At 40.8% G+C, this 26,972-nt stretch overlaps 1 protein-coding gene across 1 annotated transcript; it reads left to right on the top strand.

The window, feature by feature from the left end:
• Window positions 1-18,326: 18,326 nt before the first annotated feature.
• On the top strand, window positions 18,327-19,836 carry SP7 (Sp7 transcription factor; the record flags this gene model as incomplete). Its single annotated transcript, XM_081319921.1, has 1 exon — window positions 18,327-19,836. Exon 1 carries the CDS (start codon window positions 18,589-18,591, stop codon window positions 19,834-19,836), a length of 1,248 nt encoding a protein of 415 aa, XP_081176047.1. The 5' UTR covers window positions 18,327-18,588.
• Between the last annotated feature and the right edge of the window lie 7,136 nt (window positions 19,837-26,972).

The raw sequence follows: 26,972 nt of genomic DNA, 5'->3' as shown, positions 1-26,972 counted from the left end.
TAATATTGCTTACTGAACTAAACCAAGGGATACGTATAATCACATACAGCCACTAAAATCGGAATGACTTTAAACAGTGTAATAATTTTGATTTGAATATTTCTAAAATGTACAGTTGATTTAACTTCGTTTGAAATCAATTTTGCTCAAAAACTTTACCCATTATTTTTAATTTGATGCACCCTGGTCGAGGGAGGAGAATGAGTCTCCTTAGTGTTAGGGGTTGTCCATCCACAAACCGCTAACTTCAAATAAAAATGCTAGGAAAATTTTTCAGCAGCACACACAGTCGATGTATTTCTTTGGTTCACTGTGAGTCCCACTGACTTGTTATATTTGGAAAGTACATCACATACTGTTGGAATGACTGGAATTCTCATAAAAACACTTCCAGTACACAGAAATAAAAACAGAGAAAGAAAGAGATGGTAACAACCACAAATAATGCGATATGAAACGTATAAAAATGGAGCTTCTAAGAAAAAAAATCTCTCTTCGGTAGCAAACATATTTAGAGCCATTTACACAACAAACAGGAACAGAACAGTTACACACTGCTGCTCCAGCTGGGTAGGGATCTATTCTTGACCTCAAGGCCAGTTGGATTTTGAAGTCCAATTTAAACCTTAGGGCTCCTGCTAATGCTGCCAAGTTGTGGGTCGTTTTTTCACTTTGGAATACTGAAGCAGTAAAAGAAGTCGCCACTACACTGTCCCTACTCTCTGTTTCCTTTCCAGACTCGGATAGTCATCATTCCTTCTCACCTGCCTTTGGTTGACCTCAGAATGGGACAACTTGCTGCGGCAAACTCACCGTGGCCAATTCACCACAGCCAATTCGCCGCAGGACAACTCGCCGTGGAACAATTCAATAATTCAACTTAATTATTTAAAATAATTTTTAAAATAATTTTGTCACTCGCATTTCATTTTGTCCCTCCTTTGGCACCCTTTCTTTAATGACTATATTCCACCATTTCCTCGATATTAGTGTAACTCTTGTTCCACGACAAATTGTCCCGTGGCAAGTTGGCCATGGCGAGTTGGCCACAGCGAGTTGACCTAGCTCAGCACCAAATCCCATCTGTTTCCCTAGCTTTGCAGAGGGACATTAACATTGTCAGATGGAAAAGGGGCAAAGGCATAGAATAAGAATATCCAAAGATCATTAAAATAATTGAAAAAATATGTTTAAAAAAATTATTACAAAAAATAAACTGTAACATTCCTGACTTGGAAATTTTGGGATGTCTTGATCTCATAGCTAAGGTTAGGACTTCTAGTCTATATCATTATGCACCCTACATATAACCGGCTTTGTGTGTGTGTTATAAGCTCAAGGGCACAGAAAGAGCTTCCGGACAGAAGACCTATAGTGCTATGAGTCAAAAGCTGTAGTATATTGATTAAAATATAGAAGAAGTAGTATGTGAACACATAAAGGTTCTAAATGAAAGTACATGCCTTGTAAATGTTTATGTCACAATGCAAAACCCTACAAATGAGTCAGGATGATGCCACAATGAAAGCTATACTTGGAAGAACCCTCAATCACAGGGAAGAACAATATGAATTCGACAGTAGATGTTTTCTTGAAAGGGACCGCGTAAAAAAAGCACTTGTTGGATTAGTTCCATAATGGTAACTCTATAGACTAAAAATACCGTCAACATACCACACCAAAGTATATCTTCCCTTATTCTTGTGGTAACCATTTGGAAGTCTGCCTTCAGCCACAGAAATATCCCAATGGAATGGAATGTGTGGATGACCTTGGGGAATGAGGCGAAGAAATGCTGCTAAAGAAACAATCAGACAAAAGAGTCAGGAGCCCCCAGCAGCTTTATGGTCAGAAAAAAGAAACTTAGGGAGGACCCTTCCTAGTGGATCAAGCGGTTAAAATGGGTCTATGGCAGTGATGGTGAACCATTTAGAGACCGAGTGCCCAAAGTGCAACCCAAAACCCACTTATGTATCGTCGGGTGCCGGGTGGGCGTGGCCCATTGGGTGGGCGTGGCCCATTGGGTGGGTAGGGCTAAAAAGTTCAATCAATCAATTCCAACTTTGCAAGATCTTTCCCCCCCCCCGTAAGAAGTTGAAATTGATTGATTGATTGAACCTTTTTTTTTTTGCACACGGAGGCGGAGGCCTAAAGTGAAAAGGTTTTATAAAACCCAGCTGAAGGCCTAGGATTGGGGTGACGGCACGTGTGCTCACAGAGAGGGCTCTGCGTGCCACCTGCGGCAAGCCTGCCCTAGGTTCGCCACCACAGGTCTAGGGGGGAGGGGTGTGTGCATGTGAATTCATGCAACACGCTAAAGGAGAGGTCCTTATTCCCAAGCCTGGATGCAGTTGGCAACTTGCCAGTTCTGGACAAAACTCCCAAGCTTGGAATGGTGTGTGTGTGTGTGTGTGTGTGTGTGTGTGTGTGTGTGTGTAACAATGACTCCTGCTTAGTTCACCTTTCATATGTGGGGTGGGGGGTGCTGGAAAGCAAGGCTAGGAAGCCTTCAGAGAAAGAGTGCGGGCTGGCGGGAACATTCACCTCCCTTCAACCAGGCTGGCTTTGGAAACCAGAGTGGAAGGCCCAGTCTTACAGTGAGTTGCCTGGGATGAGTTATCCCCTCAATGAATTGCCCAGGGCGAGGTGAGGTGTCTCACACCCAGGTGTGTGTGTGTGTGTGTGTGTGTGTGTGTGTGTGTGTGTGTGTGTGTGTGTGGCCAAGTGGCCGTGGTGAGTTGTCCCTTTCCGATTAAAAGTGCTGGTGGGATGTTTGTACTTGCAAACTTGCAAGATTCTGTTAATACCCTTACAGTAAAGAATTAATGCATCCAGATATGTTTCCTATCTGTTTACCAGCTGACACTCAAATTCTAGGCCTTGAATTTTGGGGTGATGCCCACGTGCCTCCGTCTATCTTCCTTGTGACCAGGCTCCCTGTTTTACCTGATTTTCTTTAAAATAAATATTTTCATAATAAAAACAATCATTTGGATTCTGACACACTGTAGCTCTAGCATTATTGTTTTTTCTAAGAATATTTTTGGATCCCATATGTCTTCTTAGAAAATAAAAATGAAGATTAGCTGCAGTCCAGAGCTTTGTTTGGAAGTCTTCCTACTTGCAAATGCAAACTGGGAGGAGACATGTGTTTGCTTTTGGGTATATTTAACCAGTGCTTTTTTTGTAAGAAAAAAGATGCCGGAACTCACATCTTGTTAATCTTTTATTTACCTTTCACACGTAGTCAATCACTGTACACCCACCCACACACATCAGTTGTGTAACAAACATAATGGTCGCTGCCCACAGTAAGCACTCAGTGTGCGACCACATGACCAATCACAAGCTGAGCAGTGCCACAGGACGAAGTATGCATGCATTGGACTTGACACACAAGCAGCCCACATGCACCGTTTTAATGATTTTGCTGCCGACCTGCTACACTCGACAGGGAGATTCAGGTTTACGTGGACCAAACATCAAATTTACAGAAGTTACTTTTAAAACTTGGAAAATCCATCAAAAAAAAGGTGCCGGGATTCTGTTCCGGTGAGTTCTAGGACAAAAAAGCACTGTATTTAATGGTGGGATTCAGCTGGTTCCCATTGGTTCGGCAGAACCAATATCTGACTTTTTCTTGAGTTTGGGGAACTGGCTCCGAAATGGCCAGACTAGCGTGCATTCACATGCCTCCAATCCTTGCTTGCTGCAATCTGGCTTTGCAGCAAGCAAGGGGGTCGGAGGCACGTGGATGCACGCTAATCTGGCATCTCAAAAAAACAGGGTTTTCCCCCCACTTCTGCATTTTTGCTGCCAGACTGTTTAACTTTCTTTAAAGTTTACTTGATGCAAAATGGAAAGGATCCGCATTCTGCATCAAGTGAACTTTAAAGAAGGTTAAACAGTCTGGCAGCAAAAATCCTTCCCCATACGTGAGACCGGGGTTTTTTCAGAATGCAGGGTCTTCCAGACCAGAGTCTATTTGCAGAACGCGGGTCCTTCTCATTCTACATCAAGTAAACTTTAAAGAAAGTTAAACCATCTGGCAGCAAAAACCCAGAAGCGGGGGGGGGGGGGGAAATACCCTCTTTTTTTTGAGACGCCAGACTAGCATGCATTCACATGCCTCCGACCCTCTTGCTTGCTGCAAAGCCAGTTTGCAGCAAGCAAGGGATTGGAGGCACGTGAATACATGCTAGTCTGGCCATTTCAGAGTTGATCCAAAATTGAAGGGATCACTGTGGGGCTTCATTTCCAGAGATCCTCTGCACAGGCTCCGGACAAACCAAGATCCGGGACTGAAAAAGCAGCAATGGGAGGAAAGGGCTGTTCAAAGGAGTAGGAAGAAGGAGAAAGTGGGAGAAGCGCAAGGGAGACATCCTCTGTCACCCTGCAAGCACCGACTGAAGCTGACATCCTGCTCCATGCCCAAGGGAGATTTCCTCCATCACCCTGCAAACGGAGGCAGGGAGGGGGAAGACAGGCGATCTGGATGTGCTGAATGTCGGGAGCAAGCTAAGGCAGGCAGGAGAAGGCTTCCCCTCTGCCTCTGCTTGCTGCCGCCACGTAGGATGCCCATTCTGCATCAAGTAAACTTTAAAGAAAGTTAAGCAGTATGGCAGTGAAAATCCAGCACGGTGAAAGAAAGCCCAGTTTTTTAAGATGCTAAACTAGCATGCATTCACGTGCCTCCAATCCCCTTGCTTGCTGCAAAGCCAGATTGGAGTCTTCGGCCTGCTCCTTCCAGCCCATTTCAGAGCCGGTCCAAAAGCGAAGGGAATTGTTCCCACCCCACCTGATCACTGTGGGGCTTCATTTCCAAAGACCCTCTGCACAGGCTCTGGACAAAACGAGATGTCAGGGTGGGTGTCAGGGCATGGTAGGCCTAGCTTCGGGAGCCCTTTGGCATGGTAAGCAGTTGCAGGGTGCATGGGGCAGCTCCCCCCTCCCTCACGAGGCTTATTGCAGCAGACCCCTCGCTTCCCCCCCCCCGCCTCCCCCCCTGCAGAGAACCAGTTGTTAAATTATTTGAATCCGACCACTGGGTATATTGTTGTGTTATGACTTGTGGTATTCCCTTTAGCAGCCATTTTGTGAGAGCATTTATAACATGCTTTGAATTCTAGATGTGCTCACTGTTAAAAATGGTTGGAAATTTCTGTCCTGGGAAAATAAATCCTTTCCAAAATATTGAATGATAGACAGGGTAAGCTGAAATCAAAGTAGACGTAACAGTAACAATACAATGGGATATTTTAATTGGGGCTTTTATTTTTTAGGGATTTGATTTAATCTTTTTAATTGTTTTTAACTTTTGTATTGATTTTTGTTTTAAATACCCTGTAAAGCGCCCTGAGTCCTTCGGGAAAGGGCAGTATATAAATCCAATAAATTAAAATAAATAAAATAAATATTGTATACTGTAACTCTCACTCTGAAGAAATATTATACCCTCTTTACTACATACAGAGGACAGTGAATAGAAAGACTAGGAGAATAGCAGGTGGGGATGCAGCATTAACAGTGTGTTACAAAAACTCTCATTGTATTTGTCTGTTTGTACCCTCAGGTTAATCCAAAAAGTTTATTGTACCACAATAGTTTTTGAATCAGGGTACCAAAATTTTGCTAAAGTAAAGAATGTCTTTAAAAAATCCAGGACCCTTTATTCCTATGGAATTGAAGTTTTCACAATGTTCAGACCAGTTTTATTCACAAAGTTATGGCCATTGTAGCATCCACACGGTCATGTGATCATGATTTCTGACACTCCCTGCCAACATCCCACAAGCAAAGTCAATGGGGAAGCCAGCAGGAAGTCAAAGGTTGCTCCCACTCCCACTGTTTTCTTGTTCACCCGTCCTCATTCTGTTTATCTGTTTAGATGAGTAAATACGGACTTATTACTGAAGTTCAGTTGCCACTAAAAATATTTTTCTATTTATGAAACATTCTCTTCTTAGATGATCATGGGACCATCCAGCATTGGGGTAAAAAAAAAGGTCAGCCTAAAATGTAACATCCTATCAGACTACACTACCTTTACGCAACAAAGGATAACCCAATAGGTCTCAGACTTATCTAGTTAACCTTAGAGTTAAATCAATTTCTTTAGGCTGTGACCTGTCAGCCACACAAATAAAATCAACCAGTTTTCATTTGCAATAAATATGCTTCCTTTTCCCCCTTGCCATTTATCATTAGCTTCCAGGTAATAAAAATACAAGGTGTGTGTGTGTGTCTGTGTGTGTGTGTGTGTGTGTGTGTGTGTGTGTGTGTGTAAATATCACAAGATAGTCTTGAGAAGAATTTAGGTTGAATTAAAAGGCTGTTTAAGGATTATTCCATCATTTAAATGTTCTGATTTTTAGGAGACATCTCCTGTATTCAGTACAGATTGGTTTTTATTACAGGTTTTGGAAGATATAAATCGGAGTTATGAGTCTGAGTGATTAGCTGGAACAAGATTCATTTGATGGTGAATACTGAATATATCTGTGTGCTTATGTCTGTGTGTATTTGTCTATGTGTGTGTGTTTTTGTGCGTGCGTGCATTTAAGATAGCACTTCATGTCAGGATTGGCAAACCCAGTGCTGTTAAAGTACCAGATTAAAAACATAAAAGGAGCAAATGAAAAGGAAGTCATTTAGGGAAGGGAAAAGAGAAGCCCCAATGTAATTCAATTAAAAGATCAATTAAAAAAAATAAGATTGAAAACAGGAGTTGCTCAGAAGCTACAATTAGTTTCTGCTTATGGTTTGCCAGCCTTTATTAGATATGCAGTTAAGATAAATTGAAAAGCAAGCTTTGAATTAAGCTGCAAAGATACATCCTAACACCCCCCCTTACCCCCATCCAATTGTGTGATAGCACAGAAATATGTCCATTAATAGAGAGAAACTTTCTCTGGGACTTTTAATATTTTAAATTGATAAATTTCAATGAATCTGTTAAACTGATCCATTTATTGCTTATATTTTATGTACGTATACTATATTATTTTGTATTATACCATGAGGTAGTTTTCTTTTGTTTTTGTGCCCCCAAGTCATTATTGTCTGCTCATGACTGCCTGGACCTTACCCCAGGGTTTTTTTGACAAGTTTTTCCCCCTGAAGTGATTTATTCTTGCCTCCTTCCTAGGGCTGAGAACGAGTGACTGGCCCAAGGTCACACAGCTGGCTTTATGCCTAAAATGGGACTAGAACTCACAGTCTCCCAGTTTTAGCCAGATACCTTTAACCACTATACCAAACTGGCTCTCATACTGTACATTTGGGATCCTGGAAAGGTCTATTTTGAAGAATTTATTACTTTTCTATACAGCCTTTCTTTTGCAAACTCAAGCCAGTGTTCTTATGTCCAGTTTTCCCCCATGATTGCCTGTGAGAGTATGCTTGACCAAAAATCACGCAGTGAGCTTTTATGGCTAAGGGTGAATTTGGACTTGAACCTGGCCCAACAGGTTAAACTCTACAGTACCCCAAATTTAGGGACGCTGTGGCTCAGTGGGTTAGGACGCTGAGCTTGTCGATCAGAAGGTCGGCAGTTTGGCGGGTCAAATCCTGAGTGCCGCGTAACAGAGTTGAGCGCCTGTTACTTGTCCCAGCTTCTGCCAACCTAGCAGTTTGAAAGCACGTAAAAAAAAAATGCAAGTAGAAAAATAGGGACCACTATGGTGGGAAGGTAACAGCGTTCCGTGCGCCTCTGGTGTCTAGTCATGCCAGCCACATGACCGCGGAGACGTCCTCGGACAAGCGCTGGCTCTTCGGCTTTGAAACGGAGATGAGCACCGGCCCCTAGAGTTGGAAACGACTAGCACGCATGTGCGGGGGAACCTTTACCTTTACCTTACCCCAAATTTGCTTTTGCTATAAGAGGAAATAGCTGGCCCAGCAACCCTCATGATCTTCCATGTTTGCGGGTGGATTAGAAGATGAGTTCCTGGCTCCCAGCCTAGCGTTTTAACTATTACACCACACAGGATGGCATTTAAATAAAAATAAAACTGGCATTAAGTGAAAAGGTTAATTTATTTTATATTGAGAGCATCACACTGCTGATTTAAGCTGTTACTCATCAGCACACTTCCAATTTTTGAAGAAAGAACAAAGCAATTTAAAGCCTTAGCTTGGGATGAATAAAAGGGGATGGGCAGGTTTCCCAGTGTAATCCTTTTAATATAAAAAGGTAACTCCCAACTACGTTTTGTACGCTGATAAATAAACGTGGCATTAGGAGCTGGTAAGCGTTGTCAGTTGTAACCTGGCTACTTCTTTTGTGGCAGTATATTTTGTGAACTTTTTGGATTTTATGTGTTATGTCAACTCATAAAATGGCTAAGTTAATTAACCAAATTAAGTACATTATTCTGAGTTGTCATGTGAATATCATAACAGATGTGGATTATAGCCAAATCCAACATTGGCCCCAATCTCTTGGTCCAAATCCAACACTCAATTATTACAACATAATCCAGCATATGGTTCATTTGAAAGTAAATCCGTTTACTTTCTCCCAGATTAACGTATTTAGATTTGCACCTAATTTCCCTTTTAAATAACAGTTCAATTGCTAGGCTAATTTGCTAAAGCTTAGAAAGGAGCATTTTTAATTGGCAGTGATAAAGTTTAATTGGAACTACAATTTAGGGGTACATTAATTTATACCTTGAGTCTGTTTTGATTGCAATGAAGAAAATGCACCCTAAAATAAATAAAAATGGTGACAATTTCAGCAACAAAGCAGCAGTGCTTTATTTGAATGTTAACTTAGCATAATATTTTATTCTTTTAAAAAGACACTGACATGAATGTTTGGGGTATATGTACATTCATTTCACTTTTATAAAATCCATAATTTATAAAGCAGAGAGTTAAAAGATAGGGGGTAAAAAAAAGTTAACCTTAGGCATGCTACCTCAGAAATAAGCCTTTATACATAATTTAAAATAAAGTAAGTTTACGTCAAAATATGTATAAGAAGAATTTTGCGACCTTCAGCTCCTTTCATCATATGAGCCTTACAAACTAGATGACAGTTGGGGCAGCCAGTTCTTTTATCCCCTAACTACAAACACTGGAAAAAGAGTTTCTCCGTTTACGTATTACGTGCAAGAGGAATGTGCAACTTCAGTAAGCATATGGAGAAGAGATAGTGTCAGCAGCTGCAAGCAGCACCGAACCCATTCTCCTTTGCCTGCTCCTCCCTGAGGACTCGTCAACATTTTTTAATGGTCCTCCAGGCTCATGGGCTATGTTTTTCAATATGGCCCTCGAACTAACTCACTTTTGGTCATTTTAATCCTCACTAATAAGTTAAAACTCCAATTTACTCTCTTAATGTCTTAATCATGTTTTATGTAATCCTTAGAATATTTTTGATGGCTTTAATTCCTGCATTCATTTGTCCTGTGGTATAAACAGGGCTTTTTTTGTCATAGAACGCTCAGAACGGAGTTTCGGCGCCTTTTTTTGGATGGAACCTTGTAGGGTAGGCAAGGCGGGTTGTATGACATGTGTGAGTTCCGACACCCTTTTTCTTTTACAAAAAAAGCACTGGCTATAAACCTTACAGTTGGCCTTGTAGGTGCCGTTGTGCTGCTTAATGATGTTCCAGAATATAGCTGAGGCTGATGTGAAATATTTTACTTTAAAACACTGAGATTTCAAAAGGACATAAAATGTTGAAACCGCAACTTAGTACAGATAGTCCTCAATTTATAACAGCCTGTTTAGTGACTGTTCAAAGTTACAACAGCTCTGAAAAAAGCGACATGATCATTTTTCACACTTATGATTGTTATGGCATCTCCATGGTCACGTGATCAAAATTCAGACATTTGGCAATTGACTCATATTAATGACCGTCGTTGTATCCTGGGGGAGGGGTCACGTGATTATCTTTTGTAACTTTCTGACAAAGTCAATGGGGAAATCAGATTCATTTTACAACCGTGTTACTAACTCAAGTGATTCACTTAACAAATGAGGCAAGAAAGGTCGTAAAATGGGGCAAAATGCACTTAACAAAGCTGTTCTGAGAGGCTTTTGATGACCGAATGATCACTATTGTGCTAACTCTATTATTGTACTTTTAGCCAATTATTTTATTATTTTATTTTATTTTATTTATTTTATTTTATTTTTTGCTGTTCATGCTTTTATGATGTAAATCACCGGAAGTGTTATAAAATTATAATGAATGAATTGCCCTCTTGCGGTGTGGCTCCTTCTACTATGTGGTTGAGATTGAAAATATATGATGACATTAAAAAGTGAGTAGAACATCTGTAAAGCTCCCTATTAATTATTTTGCGTAACATCTGTCAAGGAATTCCTAGATCACAAACATATTTCTGTTTCCTGTTGAAATGTAAAATTAAGTTCTTGAGGTGCTGAATTCAGTATTATTTGCCAAACTCTGAACTTGAAATGATAGGTATGATCCTGCTAGATAATTCCCCCTTGTTGTTTAATATGTGTCTGCTATATTGCTACATGAAAATAGCTTCCTTTTAGAATAACAGGTGTAAATGTTTTCAATCTGATAAACAGGGTCTGAGGTATATCTAGTAGTTTTAATTTGATACCAATGAAATTGGAGTTAGGAATACAGATCAACTCCCACATAAATCAACCAAAAGAAACTATCATAGTAGTAAACATGGTTGTTCGGTGTCGGGATGTACAGGTAGTCCTCAATTTATGACCATAATTAAACATAATTGTTGCTGAGACATTTGTTAAGTGCATTTTGCTCCATTTTACGACCTTTCTTGCCTCATTTGTTAAGTGAATCACTTGAGTTAGTAACACGGTTGTAAAATGAACCTGATTTCCCCATTGACTTTGCTTGTCAGAAAGTTACAAAAGATAATCACGTGACCCCTCCCCCAGGATACAACAACGGTCATTAATATGAGTCAATTGCCAAATGTCTGAATTTTGATCACGTGACCATGGAGATGCCATAACAATCATAAGTGTGAAAAATGATCATAAGTCACTTTTTTTAGAGCTGTTGTAACTTTGAACAGTCACTAAACAGGCTGTTATAAATTGAGGACTATCTGTACTAAGTTGCGGTTTCAACATTTTATGTCCTTTTGCAATCTCAGTGTTTTGAAGTAGAATATTTCACATTAGCCTCAGCTATATTCTGGAACATCCTTAAGCCAGCACAACAGCAGCTACAAGGCCAACTGTAAGGTTTATAGCACAGGACAAATGAATGCAGGAATTAAAGCCATCAAAATATTCTAAGGATTACATAAAACATGATTAAGACATTAAGAGAATAAATACATTTTAACTAGGTACCAAAAAAGAGTAAAAGGCTTACTTACAGTATGTGATTTGCCATGAGAGAATATTTCATAAACAATCAGTATCATAAGAGGGGGTCCCCTCTCTAGTAGTTAGTCTGTTCTTCAGAGCTAGTAGAACCTCCAGGTTGAATTTAAAATGTGAAGAAGGGAGCAATTCTTCAGATATGATTCCAAAAGATGGACACAGCTGCTTTAAAGAGTTCCAGGCAAGTGCTACATTCAGGGTCTTATGCATACTGAAGCCTCTTTGGGACTCAGATCTGAAATGTTTGAAATGTATACTAAACTTTGAAATGTATACTAGAAAATTAGTGCGCTCAGTTAACCTGTAATAGGCGTATAAATGTTCTTCTTTTTTAATGTTTTATTGATTTTCTAATTTTACATTTAAGTATTTAAAAAGCAACGTGGCGGCTGAGTTAACCAATAATTCAATGACATACAAGTATCTTTAGTACAAGTCTCAAGCTATCACATTAAATATTTCCTCTCTTTTCCCCTTAGTATTTACTGCCTCATGTTTAAACTAATACAATTCTTATTATATCAATTAAATAAAAATAACATTCTTACATTTATCAATAATTTTTAGCTTATACATATCCTGGTTATTTTAACATTCAGTCTTTATAAACAATCAATGTCCTAATTAGTTTTTCCCAATTTTTAGTTTCCCATTAATATTAAAATTTAACATTTAATATTTATACTTTCCATGTTTTAAGTAACCAAAGTTCCCTTTATCACAATTCATCACAAAGTCTAATATTCAGGATACATGTCTTATCTATTTGAATATATTCTATTTCTCACCATCTTACACCATCTAATTAATAATACAGTATAACATTCTTATTTTCTATTAATTTTGAAATGTCTTAAATTTAGTAACCGAAGTTTCTCTTGTTTCAACATCAAATACTTCCTCTCTTTTTCTCTTAATGTCTACTATTTCATTTTTAAGCTAGTACAGTTCTTATTATATCAGCTAAGTAAAAACATGTTTATTACATTTATCGATAGATTTTTAGCTTATATATATCTTAATTACTTTTACATTCAACCTTTATAAACAAATCAATATTCAAATTTAACTTTTAATATTTATACTTCCAAGTTTTAAATGACCAAAGTTTACTTTATCTCAGTTCATAACAAAATCTAGTATTCAAAGTACACATCATGTCTATTTGAGTATATTCTATTTTAATCCTAACTAATAAGACAAAACCCCAATTTTCTTCAGCCTTATTCCAGCTTTCTTTCTTTGCCAACTCGCCTTCCATATCTATGCTTTTAAGTCATCAAATAGATTTCCCTGTTATTATATATATTGTTTGAGATAAAAGAGGCCATCCAGTCGCCATTTTTTGGAAGGGCTAATAAATTGTCTCTCTATTTTTCCATCTCGACATAGTTGTCCTGAAACGTTTATCTTCCCTTCGGTCTGTTCTTCTTCTTAATCCTCAGGTTTCTTCTGGTTTATATAGAAAATCTTTTCCATTTTCAATGTTGTCAGTCCCTTTTCTGGGTTTTCCCTTAACTGTGTTTGTTGATCAGTTGAATCTTCTATCATAGTATTTGATTGTTCCACTTCTATTATATCCTATGTAATTGATTGTTTAGTTTTAATCAAAGCTTGGATTCGTATATCTAGGCTGACATCTTGTTCTTTTCTGTAGCTTCTTATTTTATCAGAAGCTGTAAGAATAGTTTCATAAATTGCTTTCAATGTAGAGAATCTGTTCCTGATCTTCATCCATGTTCTCTTAGTGGTGTGTTAAATTAAAAGCTTTACAATCAGAGAATGAAAATAATTTGGTCACTGAATATAGAACACAGCTGGGCTTCTCACAGCTGATATCTGCCAAGGTTGCAAAAGTCTTATCTATAGTCTGGGCTTCAAGCCAAGTCTCTTTTAGACAATAACAAGTTGTAATATGAGGATTAGCCACAAGATGTCACCCATACTATGTAAGATTTTTTTTAAGTCCAAAATTTTTATAATACTTTTTTTCAATTTTACTTCTTTTTTGTAAGTAAAAATCCAAATCTTCAATAAGAATAAGAAATCTTTCAGTCCTCGAATTTTAGAAAGATAGAAATCCAGTTAAAATCAGGTTATTCCTTCAGTCTTTTAAACTCCCCTGGATAGTCAGTCGCCACTGTTTTAAAGGGTGGGGACAGAATTTCCCTTCCCACTCTCCACAGGGGGAAAAATACTTTGGGCAGCTTATACAGGTGGGAAAAATAGTCAGGATTGAAGAGAGGTTCAGATCTCATCCAGTCTCATCTGCGCTGCTTTATAGGTGCCTGGTGGTAAGTTTGACTTCAGCTGTCTGCAGCCTAGTGACGGGCCATATTTCTATGGCCAGTCGTTTGTCCGCTGGTTTGGAGGGCTGCTCCAGATCGAGCAGAAGGGCTACTGCCCTCCTGCAATTAAGCAGGGGTCCCCCCCTTACTTGTCGCCCCTATAGGATGACCTTCGACCCTTTCCAGGGTCCCCCAGCGGTGCGAAATCAGAAGTGGAAGATGGAGCTCACCTTCCAGCATTCACGGTGGCCACATTGGCAAACCGGAAGTCAAATGTTCTTATTTTTTTATCACAGCTATTAATGCTGAAGATAAACATATGATGCGGTGATAGTGAAAATAATGTATAGCTTGAAGAAACACTGTCCTTCCTCCATCAAAAAGGCCTTTGATATCTCCTTGATTTCCAAAGGGACTGAATTTGCTTCTCTATTTTCTCTATTCTCTGTTCCATTTGCAACCACCTCAGCTCCATCTCCATTCCTCTTCCCATGCCATGCCATGTAACAGGAACATTGCTGTGCACTTGTTACAGGTAGTCCTCAACTTACAACCATTTGTTTAGTGACTGTTGAAGTTACAGTGGCACCAAAAAAAGTGACCTACAAACGGTCTTTGTATTTATGACCGTTGTAGCATTCCCATGGTCACGTGGTCAAAAAGCAAAGTCAATGAGGAAGCCAAATTTGCTTCACTGTGTGATTCGCTGAACAACTTAAAAAACCCTGACAAAAAGATTGAAAAATTGGATGTGACTCACTTAACAAAATTGTCTTGCTTAATAACAAAAATTCTGGTCCCAATTGTGATCAGAAATCAAGGACCAGTGTAATTTGTATGATAGATTGTCTTACTGGAGTTGTATGAATGAAATGATCATTGTCGGGTAAATTGCAAATCTGCAATTAAACATTTCTGAAAAACTAGACTTACCCTTCTTTTCAGAATTTGTTCTTATGTTGTTCCTATATTTCCATAAGTCACTATGATTGTAATTTTCCTTGCTTGTAGAAGAAATTTTTGAATTTCACCTCTGGCTGTGATACCACAAGGTGAGATTTGTGAAACGGCTAGAGTGAAATGCAAAGCTACTTGAATTTCAAGTTTTCTCACATTTTTGTTCCTGGCTTTTGAAATGGGGACCTTTTCCATGGTTTAAGACATGATTTTTTCCAGTAGAAGACCCAGCTTTTTGTATCTCAGTTATGTAGCATGATGCAGTTTACCAAAGAATACAGATTCTAAATTAACTATTTAACAGAATAACAGAGTTGGAAGGACCTTGGAGGTCTTCTAGTCCAATCCCCTGCACAAACAGGGGACCTTGTACCATTCTGGATAAATGACTGTCCAATCTCTTCTTCAAAACCTCCAGTGATGGAGCCCTCACAAGGTCTGAAGGCAAGCTGTTCCACTGGTCTCACTTATCTGAAACTGATAAGGATAAATGTTAAATTGAGAGCAGATTCAATGTGGTATGCAATCATTAATTATATGAATGGGAATTATCTAATAAGAATATATAACATTTAAGATTCACTTTGTGAATGTAGTTACACTACTTTGTGATCCTTATGCCATAGGAAGAAAAAGATCCCCAGGCAAATAAGGCTGAGGGGAGGTACAGGTGATAAAGGACAACTATCAGGCAGTGCCCAAACTCCATAGCTAATTTAACCCAAGAAAACATTTTAAAAATGTTTGGACAGGCAGAAGCATAGAGACATTTATTCTTTGAAATCCAATCCCAGGGTCTTTTTTTACTCTAATGCAGAGGTCTCCAACCTTTCTCGGTTGGCGGACCGGAGGGAAAGGGAGGGGGAAGCATTTTACACGTGCACACAGAAACGGGGCCGTGAGCACACGCGACGCAAATGGGGCATTGCTAGCACCCGCGTGACACTCACTAGTACTACCCCGTTTTGGCTGTGAGGGCGCTAGCACCACACCGCTTTTGCCCCGCAGCGTTCCATTTGCGTAGTGGCAGTGACACTAGCGTGAGTGGGGGTGAGTGCGTGCAAAAATGGCCAGCCTGTTCCGCGGCCCAATGGTCAGCAGGACACGGCCCAGTAGTGGGCGATAGCCCACAGGTTGGGGACCCCTGCTCTAATGGGTATCTATCCCCTGGAATGTTCCTGCTTAAGATATTTGCAGCTTCTCCCCTTAAGATGTTGAAAATGTGTTTTCTCCTTTTACAAGGGCAGGACTTTAGGTGCTTTACATGGAACCTTGATGATTCCAAGATGCATCCACACATCCTACCTGTGGATTTCTTAGTAGTGGGAACCAGAATAGATGAAGATCCGGTCCAATCTGTCAAGGTTTTCCCTACAGGTTTAACCATATGGGTAGTCCTTAACTTATGACCACACTTGGAACCTGAATTTCCATTGCTAAGCAAGGCAATTGTGAAGTGAATCACACCCAATTTTATGACCATTTTGCCATGGTTGTTAAGTAAATCACTGCAGCGCACTGTTAAGTAAATCACTGTTGTTTAGTGAATCATGTTGTTAAGCCAATCCACCTTCCCCCATTGAATTTGCTTGTTGGGAGCTGGCTGGGAAGGTGGGAACTAGTGGATCACATTACCTGGGATCAGTGGTGGGATTCAAATATGTGAACAACCGGTTCTCTGGGTGGATGCCGCTTCCGGAAGTCCATTCTGGGCCTGGGCAACAAAAAATTAACTACTGGTTCTGCTGAACTGGTACGAACCGGCTGAATCCCACCACTGCCTGGGATACTGCAACCATAAATACATGTTGGTTGTCAAGTGCCCAAATTTTGATGACATGGCCATGGGGATGTTGTGATGGTGGTGTCCCTTTTTCAGTGTTGTTGTAACTTTGAACTACACAAATGATTGTAAGTTGAGAACTGCCTATCCATGTGCCATAACAATGAGAATGAGAATGTAACGATAACAAATGGTAAAGGCTGTAGATATAGCCAACCTTTTACAAGTTGTCTGCCCCTTAGTTGAAAAAGGTGTTGATCTGCAAGCTATGGTCTTCAGTGTTTAGCTTCAATTCATGGTCCCTAGTTTATGGTTAATTCAGTGCAGAAACGAAGGCAAGTGATACTTCTTGTAACAACATAGGCACTTCCGTGTTTCTTTTTGTTTTTCATTAATTGAACTGTCCGTAATTATTTTTTTTCCCATAGAATGAATTTCATTGGATGTATCCTATATTTTTGACAAACCATCTTTGTCCCCCTATTGGTTGAAATGTATACTTAGGGATATAAGGTAATAGATAGGTGAAGCAACAAAGAGATGAAATAAAATGTAGGGCCTATCATATTTGAACGCAATTGGGAACGTCTAGAGAAATAGGTGTAAGTTGTACATTTTATTCTTGTGCAGCTCCCATGCCTTGCATTTCCCCCAGAACCTTATTCCCAAAGACTCTTGCAATGCCCCATTAGAACTAGATTATGGCAATGTCTCCAAATTCAAAATGGACTCTCTGGTTGCTGTCATTTGGTGACTGTAATAAGAAGGTAAAGTGTCTCTGCAACTCATCTTTTCAGACTGGTTTCTTTGGACAACTTTTGGTTCGGCTATTTGAAAAAGTCACCACCTGAAGAAGCAGAAAACATATACATAACGTGATGATGAAAATAGGAAGGTCTAATTCTTTTCTAAAATGGACGTTTCCTTGAGCAGTGAGCTAGTGTATTTCATTAAAGCAGATTTGTCATTTGAAGCTATATCAGAATAACAGCACAACAGAGTTGGAAAGGACCTTGGAGGTCTTCTAGTCCAACCCCCTGCTCAGACCCTATACCAGGGGTAGGCAACCTCGGCTCTTTTATGACTCACGGACTTCAACTCCCAGAATTCCTGAGCCAGCCAAGCTGGCTCAGGAATTCTGGGAGTTGAAGTCCGTGAGTCATAAAAGAGCTGAGGTTGCCTACCCCTGCCCTATACCATTCCACACAAGTGGCTGTCCAGTCTCTTCTTAAAAGCCACCAGTGATGGAGCACTCTCACCTTCTATGTTGTACATCAGTGTTGTATTGTACATCAGTTTTGTACATGTTTGTACATACAGCGTTTTAATTTCTGTGTTGTACATCAGTGTTGTGACTTTTTCATACATGCAGTTTATCATTCATAAAAAGGTAAAGGTTCCCCCGCACATGCATGCTAGTCGTTTCCGACTCTAGGGGCCAGTGCTTATCTCCGTTTCAAAGCCGAAGAGCCAGCGCTTGTCCGAGGACGTCTCCGTGGTCATGTGGCCGGCATGACTAGACGCCAAAGGCGCACGGAACGCTGTTACCTTCCCACCGTAGTGGTCCCTATTTTTCTACTTGCATTTTTACGTGCTTTCGAACTGCTAGGTTGGCAGAAGCTGGGACGAGTAACAGGCACTCACTCTGTTACGCGGCACTCGGGATTCGACCCGCCAAACTGCCGACCTTCTGATCGACAAGCTCAGCGTCCTAACCCACTGAGCCACCGCGTCATATCATTCATATTATAATATAATTTACCATGAAACTCATCCACGCCAATAACTAAGGAATTGTCTCAGTGGCAAATTTCAGAACTGTGTTGCCTTCACATTTTTGTTGCATTAAAACCAGTCTCCATTGAAAAATGTTTAAATTCTGGTTTTCTTGTTCTGAGGGCAAAAAGAAAATATTCAGAGTTGTCCAATGATTAGGAGGCTCCATGGTCTCTTATAACAGTATCTCATTGTGGTAATAAGGAAGGGGGTTTTTTGGGGTTTTTTTTTACTTTTAATGGGGAAATACTTGTTCTTGGGAAAATAGTCCACTGCTCCCATAAATACGATACTGTTTATAATCCTGCCTGTATTTCCTCTGCCCCAATTTACAGCATTCCTAAATTTCCTTTTGCCTTTTTTTTTGCTTTTTCTCTCCTTTCCCACCCCTAGGAAGAAGTGCAATATGGCCGCAGTTCCCTGGCTATGTTGATGGACACTTGTGATAAACTTGGAAATTCTAATCCAGTTCAAGAATCAACCTCTCCGAGAAGAACTGAGAACAATTTGGAAAGAAAACCTTACCTTTTGGGAGTAGAGTCTTTTGCTCCAAAACTCTGGAGCACCGAAGGCATGGGAGATTCCTATACAGCCACTTTCCCCAATGGGAATGGATTGATGTCTCCTTCAGCAAGCCCACAAGCCTCCACCACTTACAGCAATGATTACAGCCCGTTTCCCCATTCCTTCCCAGCCTCGCCCACAACTCAAGATCCTTCTTCGTTGCTGATGCCTAAGGGGCATCCGTCTCCTGATTGTCTTCCCAGTGTCTATACCTCCTTGGACATGGCACACCCTTATGGCTCCTGGTACAAGGCTGGCATCCACCCAGGTATCTCTACCAGCTCTAGTAACCCTACGGCTTCTTGGTGGGATATGCATTCCAACAGCAACTGGCTGAGTTCTCAGCCACAATCCGATGGACTTCAGGGTTCCTTACAGTCCATGCCGAGTCAGGCGCCCATCAGTCCCCAGCTACCCAGTTACACTTCCGAGTTCACAACTTTGAATCCTGCTCCTTACCCTGCAGTAGGCATTTCTTCTTCATCACACCTTCTCCCTTCAGGACAACATGTGCTGCCCCAAGAAATGTATAAACCCAAGCCAGTGGCCAATAACTCCCTGATGGAAAGTGGGATTGCCTTGAAGTCTGGAAGAGGGGGCTCCTTTGGCAGCACAACCGGCAGGTCCACTTGTGACTGCCCTAATTGCCAAGAACTAGAGCGGCTTGGGGCCTCGGCAGCCAGCCTGCGGAAGAAGCCTATCCACAGCTGCCATATCCCAGGCTGCGGGAAGGTCTATGGGAAAGCCTCACATCTCAAAGCCCACCTGCGATGGCATACCGGGGAGCGTCCTTTTGTCTGCAACTGGCTTTTCTGCGGCAAGCGTTTTACGCGCTCAGATGAGCTGGAGCGCCACGTTCGCACCCATACTCGAGAGAAGAAATTTACTTGTTTACTCTGTAACAAGCGCTTCACTCGTAGCGACCACCTCAGCAAGCATCAGAAGACCCATAATGAAATGGGAGTAGGCAAACCCCCAGAAGGTGAAGCCGAACGAGAAGAAGTTGCTACGGTGGCTAGTTCTCCCAATGCTGCAGCCCTTCAAGATGGCCTGGCTGGAGAGGAGAAAGATGCCACCAGCCCTGAGCAAAGCAGTCTCCTGGAAATCTAATGGGTACTGTGTGTGATCCGGCTTGCTTACTTCATACCATCTCCACCATTCTTCTTTGAATGCTTCCTGCTAAATAATTTATTTGTGGATGAAACACAACCGCTGTTGCTGTTAGCCGTTCCTCTAGCTACGATTGTACCTTATGTAAAGCTTCCCTAGCCCCAATCCAGAAGCAAATTCAGCTGGGACCTCAGAAGGTCTATGACTTTGTGGCTAAAGACTCAGAGGCAAATTCTGAAGCTACATTCTCTATTCTTTCTTAAGCTGTTAAAACCAAAAGAGCTACCTGCTGAGGTCTCTATATGATCACTTGGATAATGGCCAAATTGTCGAACTCATAATATCATGTGTAGCAGGCTGGGCAGGACTGAAGTAAATTTTTCTCAGGGTATGTATAGGAATCATTTTCCATCTCATGTAAACCCACTGAGCATATGATTCTGAGCATCTCTCCTCACTTTCTGGCACCTGTAGGTCATGGGGAAAAAACAAGGCAAGTGGCTTGGGTCTTCTTTGAGATTAGAACACTCTATCTCAGGGAGAGGCAACCTTGGCTCTTTTATGACTCGTGGACTTCAACTCCCAGAATTCCTGAGCCAGCACACCTGACTCAGGAATTCTGGGAGTTGAAGTCCACGAGTCATAAAAGAGCCAAGGTTGCCTCCCTCTGCTCTATCTGAACATGCCCTTGTTCCCAGACTCTAAGGAAGCAGTGCAATCTCTTACTCAGAAGATAATAGCCAAATAGTCATCTCGCAGTGAGATGGGCGGCAAACAAATTTAAGTAGTATATAAATTAATAAGTTTGTTAGCTTCAGATGCTGAAAGAGTGCTTACTATTATTATACCTTTAAGAGCTACAAGAAAAGGCAAGTTTTACAAGGAATGGCTCTTCAGGTGACTGACAGCATTGACCAGAAAAGCCATAGCTAGTAAAACTCTGCCTGTTTGTGAAGCTCTTCAAGATGTGTAAGCCTTGGCAGGATCCAGATATGGAATTTTACTACTAAGCCTCCACCCTTTCTTTAAATAAACTTGAAAGCTACTGGTTAGAAATTGTTGCTTCAATACATATAAAAAAAGGAACTTTGCTATTAAAATCCCATCCTATTTTAAATGAAACATTTTGGTTCAGAAGGACAAATTAGCAGCCAATTAGAGAGCCATTACTATACCATCAGTATAAATAGGGATTCTATTCTCCCTTGATCTCTGTCCATATGTTTTTTGATGCAAGGTCGGCAAGGATTGTGCAGTTGATTGGGTCACTGCAGTGATCACTACGAAGAAGATTTTGGCATTTTGCGGGTAGAATTTCTGCCTGTTGCCCTGGTTTTGTATGAATGTCACATACTACGCCAAGAACTCGTTTGGCCCATACTTGGAATATTAGGGCTGTGACCTGATACAGTATAAATGGACCGTTCCACTGAAGTGCAGAAATAGAGAAGTTCTAGTGTTCTTTACTTTATTGAGGTAAAGGAACTTGAGGAAAACCAATAACTTTGTAGGAAAAAAATGAGAAGAATAGCTCGAAAGATATCCCACATTGGTGCTACAAGGCTGTTTTGGAACTTTCTCTTCCCCTATATTTAATCTAGAAATATATTTATCCTTAAATTATGATGAAAAATAAATAGAGGTGAGGAGGTGGCTGGGTTCTCCAAAACGCCTCTAACGAAAGGCATCTATTTTCTGATCAGAATTGTCTCTCTGTTCATTGGGGGAGGGCTTTCCTTGTGCAAAACAGTGCCATCTGCAACCTGCTCTGTTCTTTTTAGTTGTAGCTTCATATTTCGGGGTGGGGTGGGGGAAATGGAATATTTATAATCTAAAATGCTTTTTAAGTTGTGTTCATTTTTGATAAATGATCCAGTGGGTTTGGAAACGCTCATTAATATCAGAAATTTTGAGAAGCAAATTCTCAAATTTGGAGTGTTCTCATTTTCGGTTTAAGCAAGCCACCTAATCGGGTGCTTAACCCTCTATTGTTTTGGGGCGTTACTCCTATTCAAAAGTCTAATTTCTATGGACCTATGTGGTTAAATGCTTCCCACCTTGCTCTGATCTGCTTGCTTTTGAGCTCAGGTCAAGGCCATCGGATAGGAGGATGATTAATACCCAACAAGAAGTCATTGCTAATATATATATATATATATGTTCTATAGAGTTCTCACTTTCCACCTTGCAGTATTTAGGCACACTATTTCTACTGAGTTTCTGTGTGCTGCCCCTGCTTCCAACATCATTAATTGGCTGTCAAAGGGAACCTCAAATGAGATGAATTCACAACATGGAGAAACTCTAAAGGTTTTGAGAGAGGGGAGCTACTATTAGCTAGTTAATACAAAATGTAGTCCAGCACATTGCTTCAGAAGTGCAAATCATCACTTTCTCTGTTGTTTGCCTGCTCAGGCAACTCACATGGAAACTCATTTTTGCTTTGGATTTTTGCTTACTTTTAATTTAAAAAAATAACATAAAAATATAAGCTATGTTGGGGGGGGGGGGCGGGAAAGAATGCCATAAGAAACTGGATCCTTATGTATGGAAGTACAATCCAATCTGGTGCTACTGTACCACATTTCTAATAAAGCGGCACTTTTACGGCCTGCAAAGTTACTGCTTTTCTGGAGCCTTTGTAGCTGATCACAAAGCATGCAAGCTGGGGGGACCTGGGGTCTCTCTCTCTCTCTCTCTCTCTCTCTCTCTCTCTCTCTCTCTCTCTCTCTCTCTCACACACACACACACACACACACACACACACAAAATTTTCAAATACAGCCACAGATTTCCTTTCTGCAATTTGCAAGAGTTGCAGGAGTCAAGAAGTGTCTTAAGAGTAAACAGTGAAATACATCCTTCTTCTTCTGCAAGTCCATCCCCTCTAGAGCAGGGCTTCTCGAACTTCACAACTTTTAAGCCTTCAACTCCCAGAATTCTCCAGCCAGGACTTAAAAGTTCTCAAGGTTGAGAAATGCTAATTTAGAGTGTACCTTCCTAGCTGAGGAAGGCAAATCTGGACGACCCTTTTTAAAGAACTGAACCGGCTGAACTGTGGGGTGGGGCACTGGCCTCCCTCCCTCTCTTAATAAAGGGCTTGAGTTTTGTTTTGTCTTTGCAGCAGTAGCATCTTTGCCCTTGGAGTCAGTTATCTTAGAATCGGCGAGGGAGGCAGGCATTGCCTCTAGGGGTCACCGAGAGGTTGAGTGGGTGTCCCCTGCTTTTAGTTCCCAGGGCTAGGGAGGAATTGCACGCCCCAGGACAATTGCCACACGCTTTCCTTCGGGAAATGGTGACTACTAGAGCTCCCAGCCTCCCTCCCAGATCACCCCTTTGGAACAAAGACCTTCTGTCAGCAGGGCTTTCACAAGAGCACAATAGACTTTTGTGAGGAGACAAACTCTCATCAAAAGGAAGGGCAATTACAGCCAACACCAGCCAGGCTGGACTTTAATTCCTTGAGGTTCACTATATTGCCACAGTTCATATCTGAGAATGAGATGCCCCTTGGAGGCTTTCTTCCCATCTAGGCTTACTCATAACCTTAATACCAGTCTAAGGCAGGTCACGAAAATGGCCCTTCCACCCACTTTAAAGAAACCCCACTCACTGTGTAGATACACCTGTTCCACTGTCTGAGGTAGGCTGCTTCACCTTACTGCAAGGCTGGGGCAGCCCCTTCTTATTTGCTGTAGTATTAAGCCTCTCTGGCTAACAGGCATCCAAAATGCTGGCAGAAGGTTGTTTTTCTAGCAGTACAAGAAAGAGCATTGGAATTTTGGAAGTGGGGAGGGGAATCTCCCATAAGAGGGTAGGTAAGTGCAAACAGGACATTTTTTTTGAAATATAAAATTCTGGGAACAAACAGTAAGGTAGACTTCACTTCCTGCCTGTCAGTTTTTCAAAACCTGGCACTTCACACTTAGCAAGTGAATACTTAGCTAGACTGATGGTTGGCCTTGACCAGCAGGACGCTGACTAAGTGACCCACATTGTTTAAAGCTGTTTTAGCTATTTGGTATGTCGTCTTGACTTACAAAATAAGAAAATACCATTTATATGAGATTAGGAATGTTTCACATAGATTGCCACCCGGATGCTGCAATCAAGTAGAGCACATCTGCAGTACAGACGTGTATAAGAGAAAGGCAGGATAAAAATCAATTTACTAAAAGTATAACACTAGTGTGAGTATCCTTGTGGGTTTTATGAATTACACCTGGGAAATTGGATTTAGCTGATGCAAAGAATTCCGTAGTAATTCCTACTTCCTTTTTGCCCAGTGACATTGTCCCAAGATTCCCTAGGAATAAATCTGTGAATCTCCATACTACTATCCCAGCTAATGGCCACTCATGACCACCTACTTATAGAGCGCTGCATTCTTAAACTTGCCTAGTCAGTCACTAACCAGGCATAACTCTTTACTTGTTGGATCTCACAGCACATAATAGAGCTGCTCAGCGCCAGACTCAAAGAGGAAAAGCACTGAGAGAGCTAATTTAACAACTGTCAGCTACTCCTTAAAGCAGCTGCATCTTTTCTCAGAATTGTATGGTTGATCACATCTGAAGCATAGTCTTGGACAAAAAGCTATGTTTGATTTTGGGAATCACCAACTGGCAATATACTGTAAAAGATCCCGATGTACTCTAAAACGCCTTCTTCTGTTTGAGTCTAAAGCTGTCAGGCACAAAAATCAAATCCACACATATAGACTATAAACCAGCTATTTTATTGCTCAAGTCTATTTCACATCAGTCAGACTTGTCTAACCTGGGAAAGGTTAGATAAGGTTCAATGGCATTCAAGGGAGGGGTGTGTGTGTGTGTGTGTGTGTGTCAGACCTTTCCTCTTATATCTACGTAAGGATTCTAGATTGATCCCCTGCTTGACTGTTCCTCCCAAATGGGACACTCTCTCTTTAACAGAAGCACTGCACCCCCCCCCAACACACAGCGAAATGGTCATGGGCCACCATTTTAGAATACACCGAGTCCTTGTTTAGTTCTTTCAATCCTGCATAATGTCCCATGATCTTCTGTGGCTACAGAATGTTGGCAAGACTTCATTACATCAATATTCTTCTATGTGACCAAGCTGGCAACAGTGGATTGAATGACCAGCTGAAATTATAAAAGGGATACTTTTTGTTTTTAGCCATGTTTTTATGGGTTATTGTGAGCCTCCTAGAATCATTTATATGAGATTGGTGGCCAGATAAGTCCGCTAAACAAACAATCGCTTGCAAAAGTAGCTTCTAAATTTTCCATTTCTAAAAGCCACATAGCACATGTTCTTTCAAAGAAACCACCACAACTAAAATTAACTTTCCATAGTTTGAGGGTAAAAGGCCATGTGCACGGACATGATCCTAATACATTGCATCCACTTTACCAAGCAAGATACAGCCATATAGATGGCAATGATCTAATACAGGAGGGCAGTCTACATTGCCAGCTTTTTTACTTTTAAAACAACACTTTTTATCCTTTGCTTATGCGAAATTGACTATTATTGTACTAAGAAATGTTTATACAACAGACTGAAGAATTTGAAAGCTCTTTCAAATAAAAAATATCAAGTTTTTAAAAGGATTTTAATATTAGCACTTAAACGTGAATTTGTTAGTATTGTGTAATAACTCCAAAATAGTTTTAATACTTGGAACCAGTTACGCTCGTTCCAGAAGCGTATGTGCTGAAAAATACAGAGAGGAAAAACAAGTTTAGTGCTCTGTCCCAGATTGTTTGTAAAGATTAAATACGGCAGATGAAAAGGCATCTACCAAAACAGCAGTAAGTTCCTCCGGATGCATGACTGCCCAACTCAAAAGTTAACATCTTTTTATATTGCAAAGGCAATTATGTTTGCGGATTAGGTTGAAAAAAGCTGAGGTGTTGTTTGTTTTCATTTGCTTCTGTTGTGTTGGCAGTGCCTAGTGCTTCCAGGCAAGGCTTTAATTGTACAAGTGCCCAACCTCGCTCACTAAATGTTCTGCAGACAGATGTTCAGCTTAAGGAGATCTTGAGTTATCCCATGTTTGCCAGAGTTTATGCCAGTTTTTTCTTTCTTTCTGCAGAAACTCTGGTAAAGAGGAAAAGACATTGCACTAAATCTTAATATGGCTTGTTTGGGTTGGGCTCACTATGTTGTAGAAATCCAGCCAACGGTGGTTTATTCATACGTAATAGCTTAGCGCTGGTAACTGTGCACAGTATCTTGTGATTCAGCGCACCAGGAGTGCTACAGTATATTTCTCTGAAAAATGGTAGAAAAGGGAAAGCAATGGTTGGACAATGAGATCTTGAAAACACCTCTAAAAAAGGAGATGAGCAAAGCACAACTATTCAGTTCCTATACCGATTTGTTTTATTCCTAGCTGAACAAGCCATAATGGCTGTGTTGATACATACTCAGGTCTGTTAACTAAGCCAAACCCAAAGCCACATTATGGCTTAATATGATATGTGAGCTGGGCTTTTGTCACTACAATGACACATGTGGAGGTACCCAATCTTAAATATTATATTGCATCAGCTGTAGACCAAACATGTCTTTTTTCACTGAGAGCACGCTGACCTCACTTTTTTTTTTATTACATTTATATCCCGCCCTTCTCCGAAGACTCAGGGCGGCTTACAAGCTTAGCAGTAGCCTTCATTCTATGTATATGCCTGCCTATTAGGGCTTTCAGGGGGCCCCCAAGTGGCATTATTACAAAGTGAGCTTATTGCCCCCAACAATCTGGCTCCTCATTTTACCTACCTCGGAAGGATGGAAGGCTGAGTCAACCTTGAGCCTGGTGGGATGCGAACCTGCACTAATTGCAGGCAGCTGGTGTTACTTAAGGAGGCATCAGCCCACTGCTCCACCAAGGCTCTTGAATACAGGAAGAGCAGGGATTGATTAAAAAGCTGGCAATACTAGACATAGCTACATTAGCAATCTTGGGTGGGTGACCAAGGGCTATTTTAATAATCAGGGAGGCAATGACCACAAAGTGGCAAGGCCACACCGTACACATGGATGAGACAAGGTTTCAGGGGGAGAAACTTAGGTTTTCCGCTTTTTAACTTTGTAATGCCTAAGTTAGAAATTATACTAAAGTTTACATGATCTTAGAATGGCAG

This window comes from Vipera berus (assembly GCF_964194415.1).
Source record: "Vipera berus genome assembly, chromosome: 2".
Lineage (NCBI taxonomy): Eukaryota > Metazoa > Chordata > Lepidosauria > Squamata > Viperidae > Vipera > Vipera berus.
The sequence above is the reverse complement of the archived record's forward strand: the minus strand, read 5'-3'. Positions and strand labels throughout refer to the sequence as shown.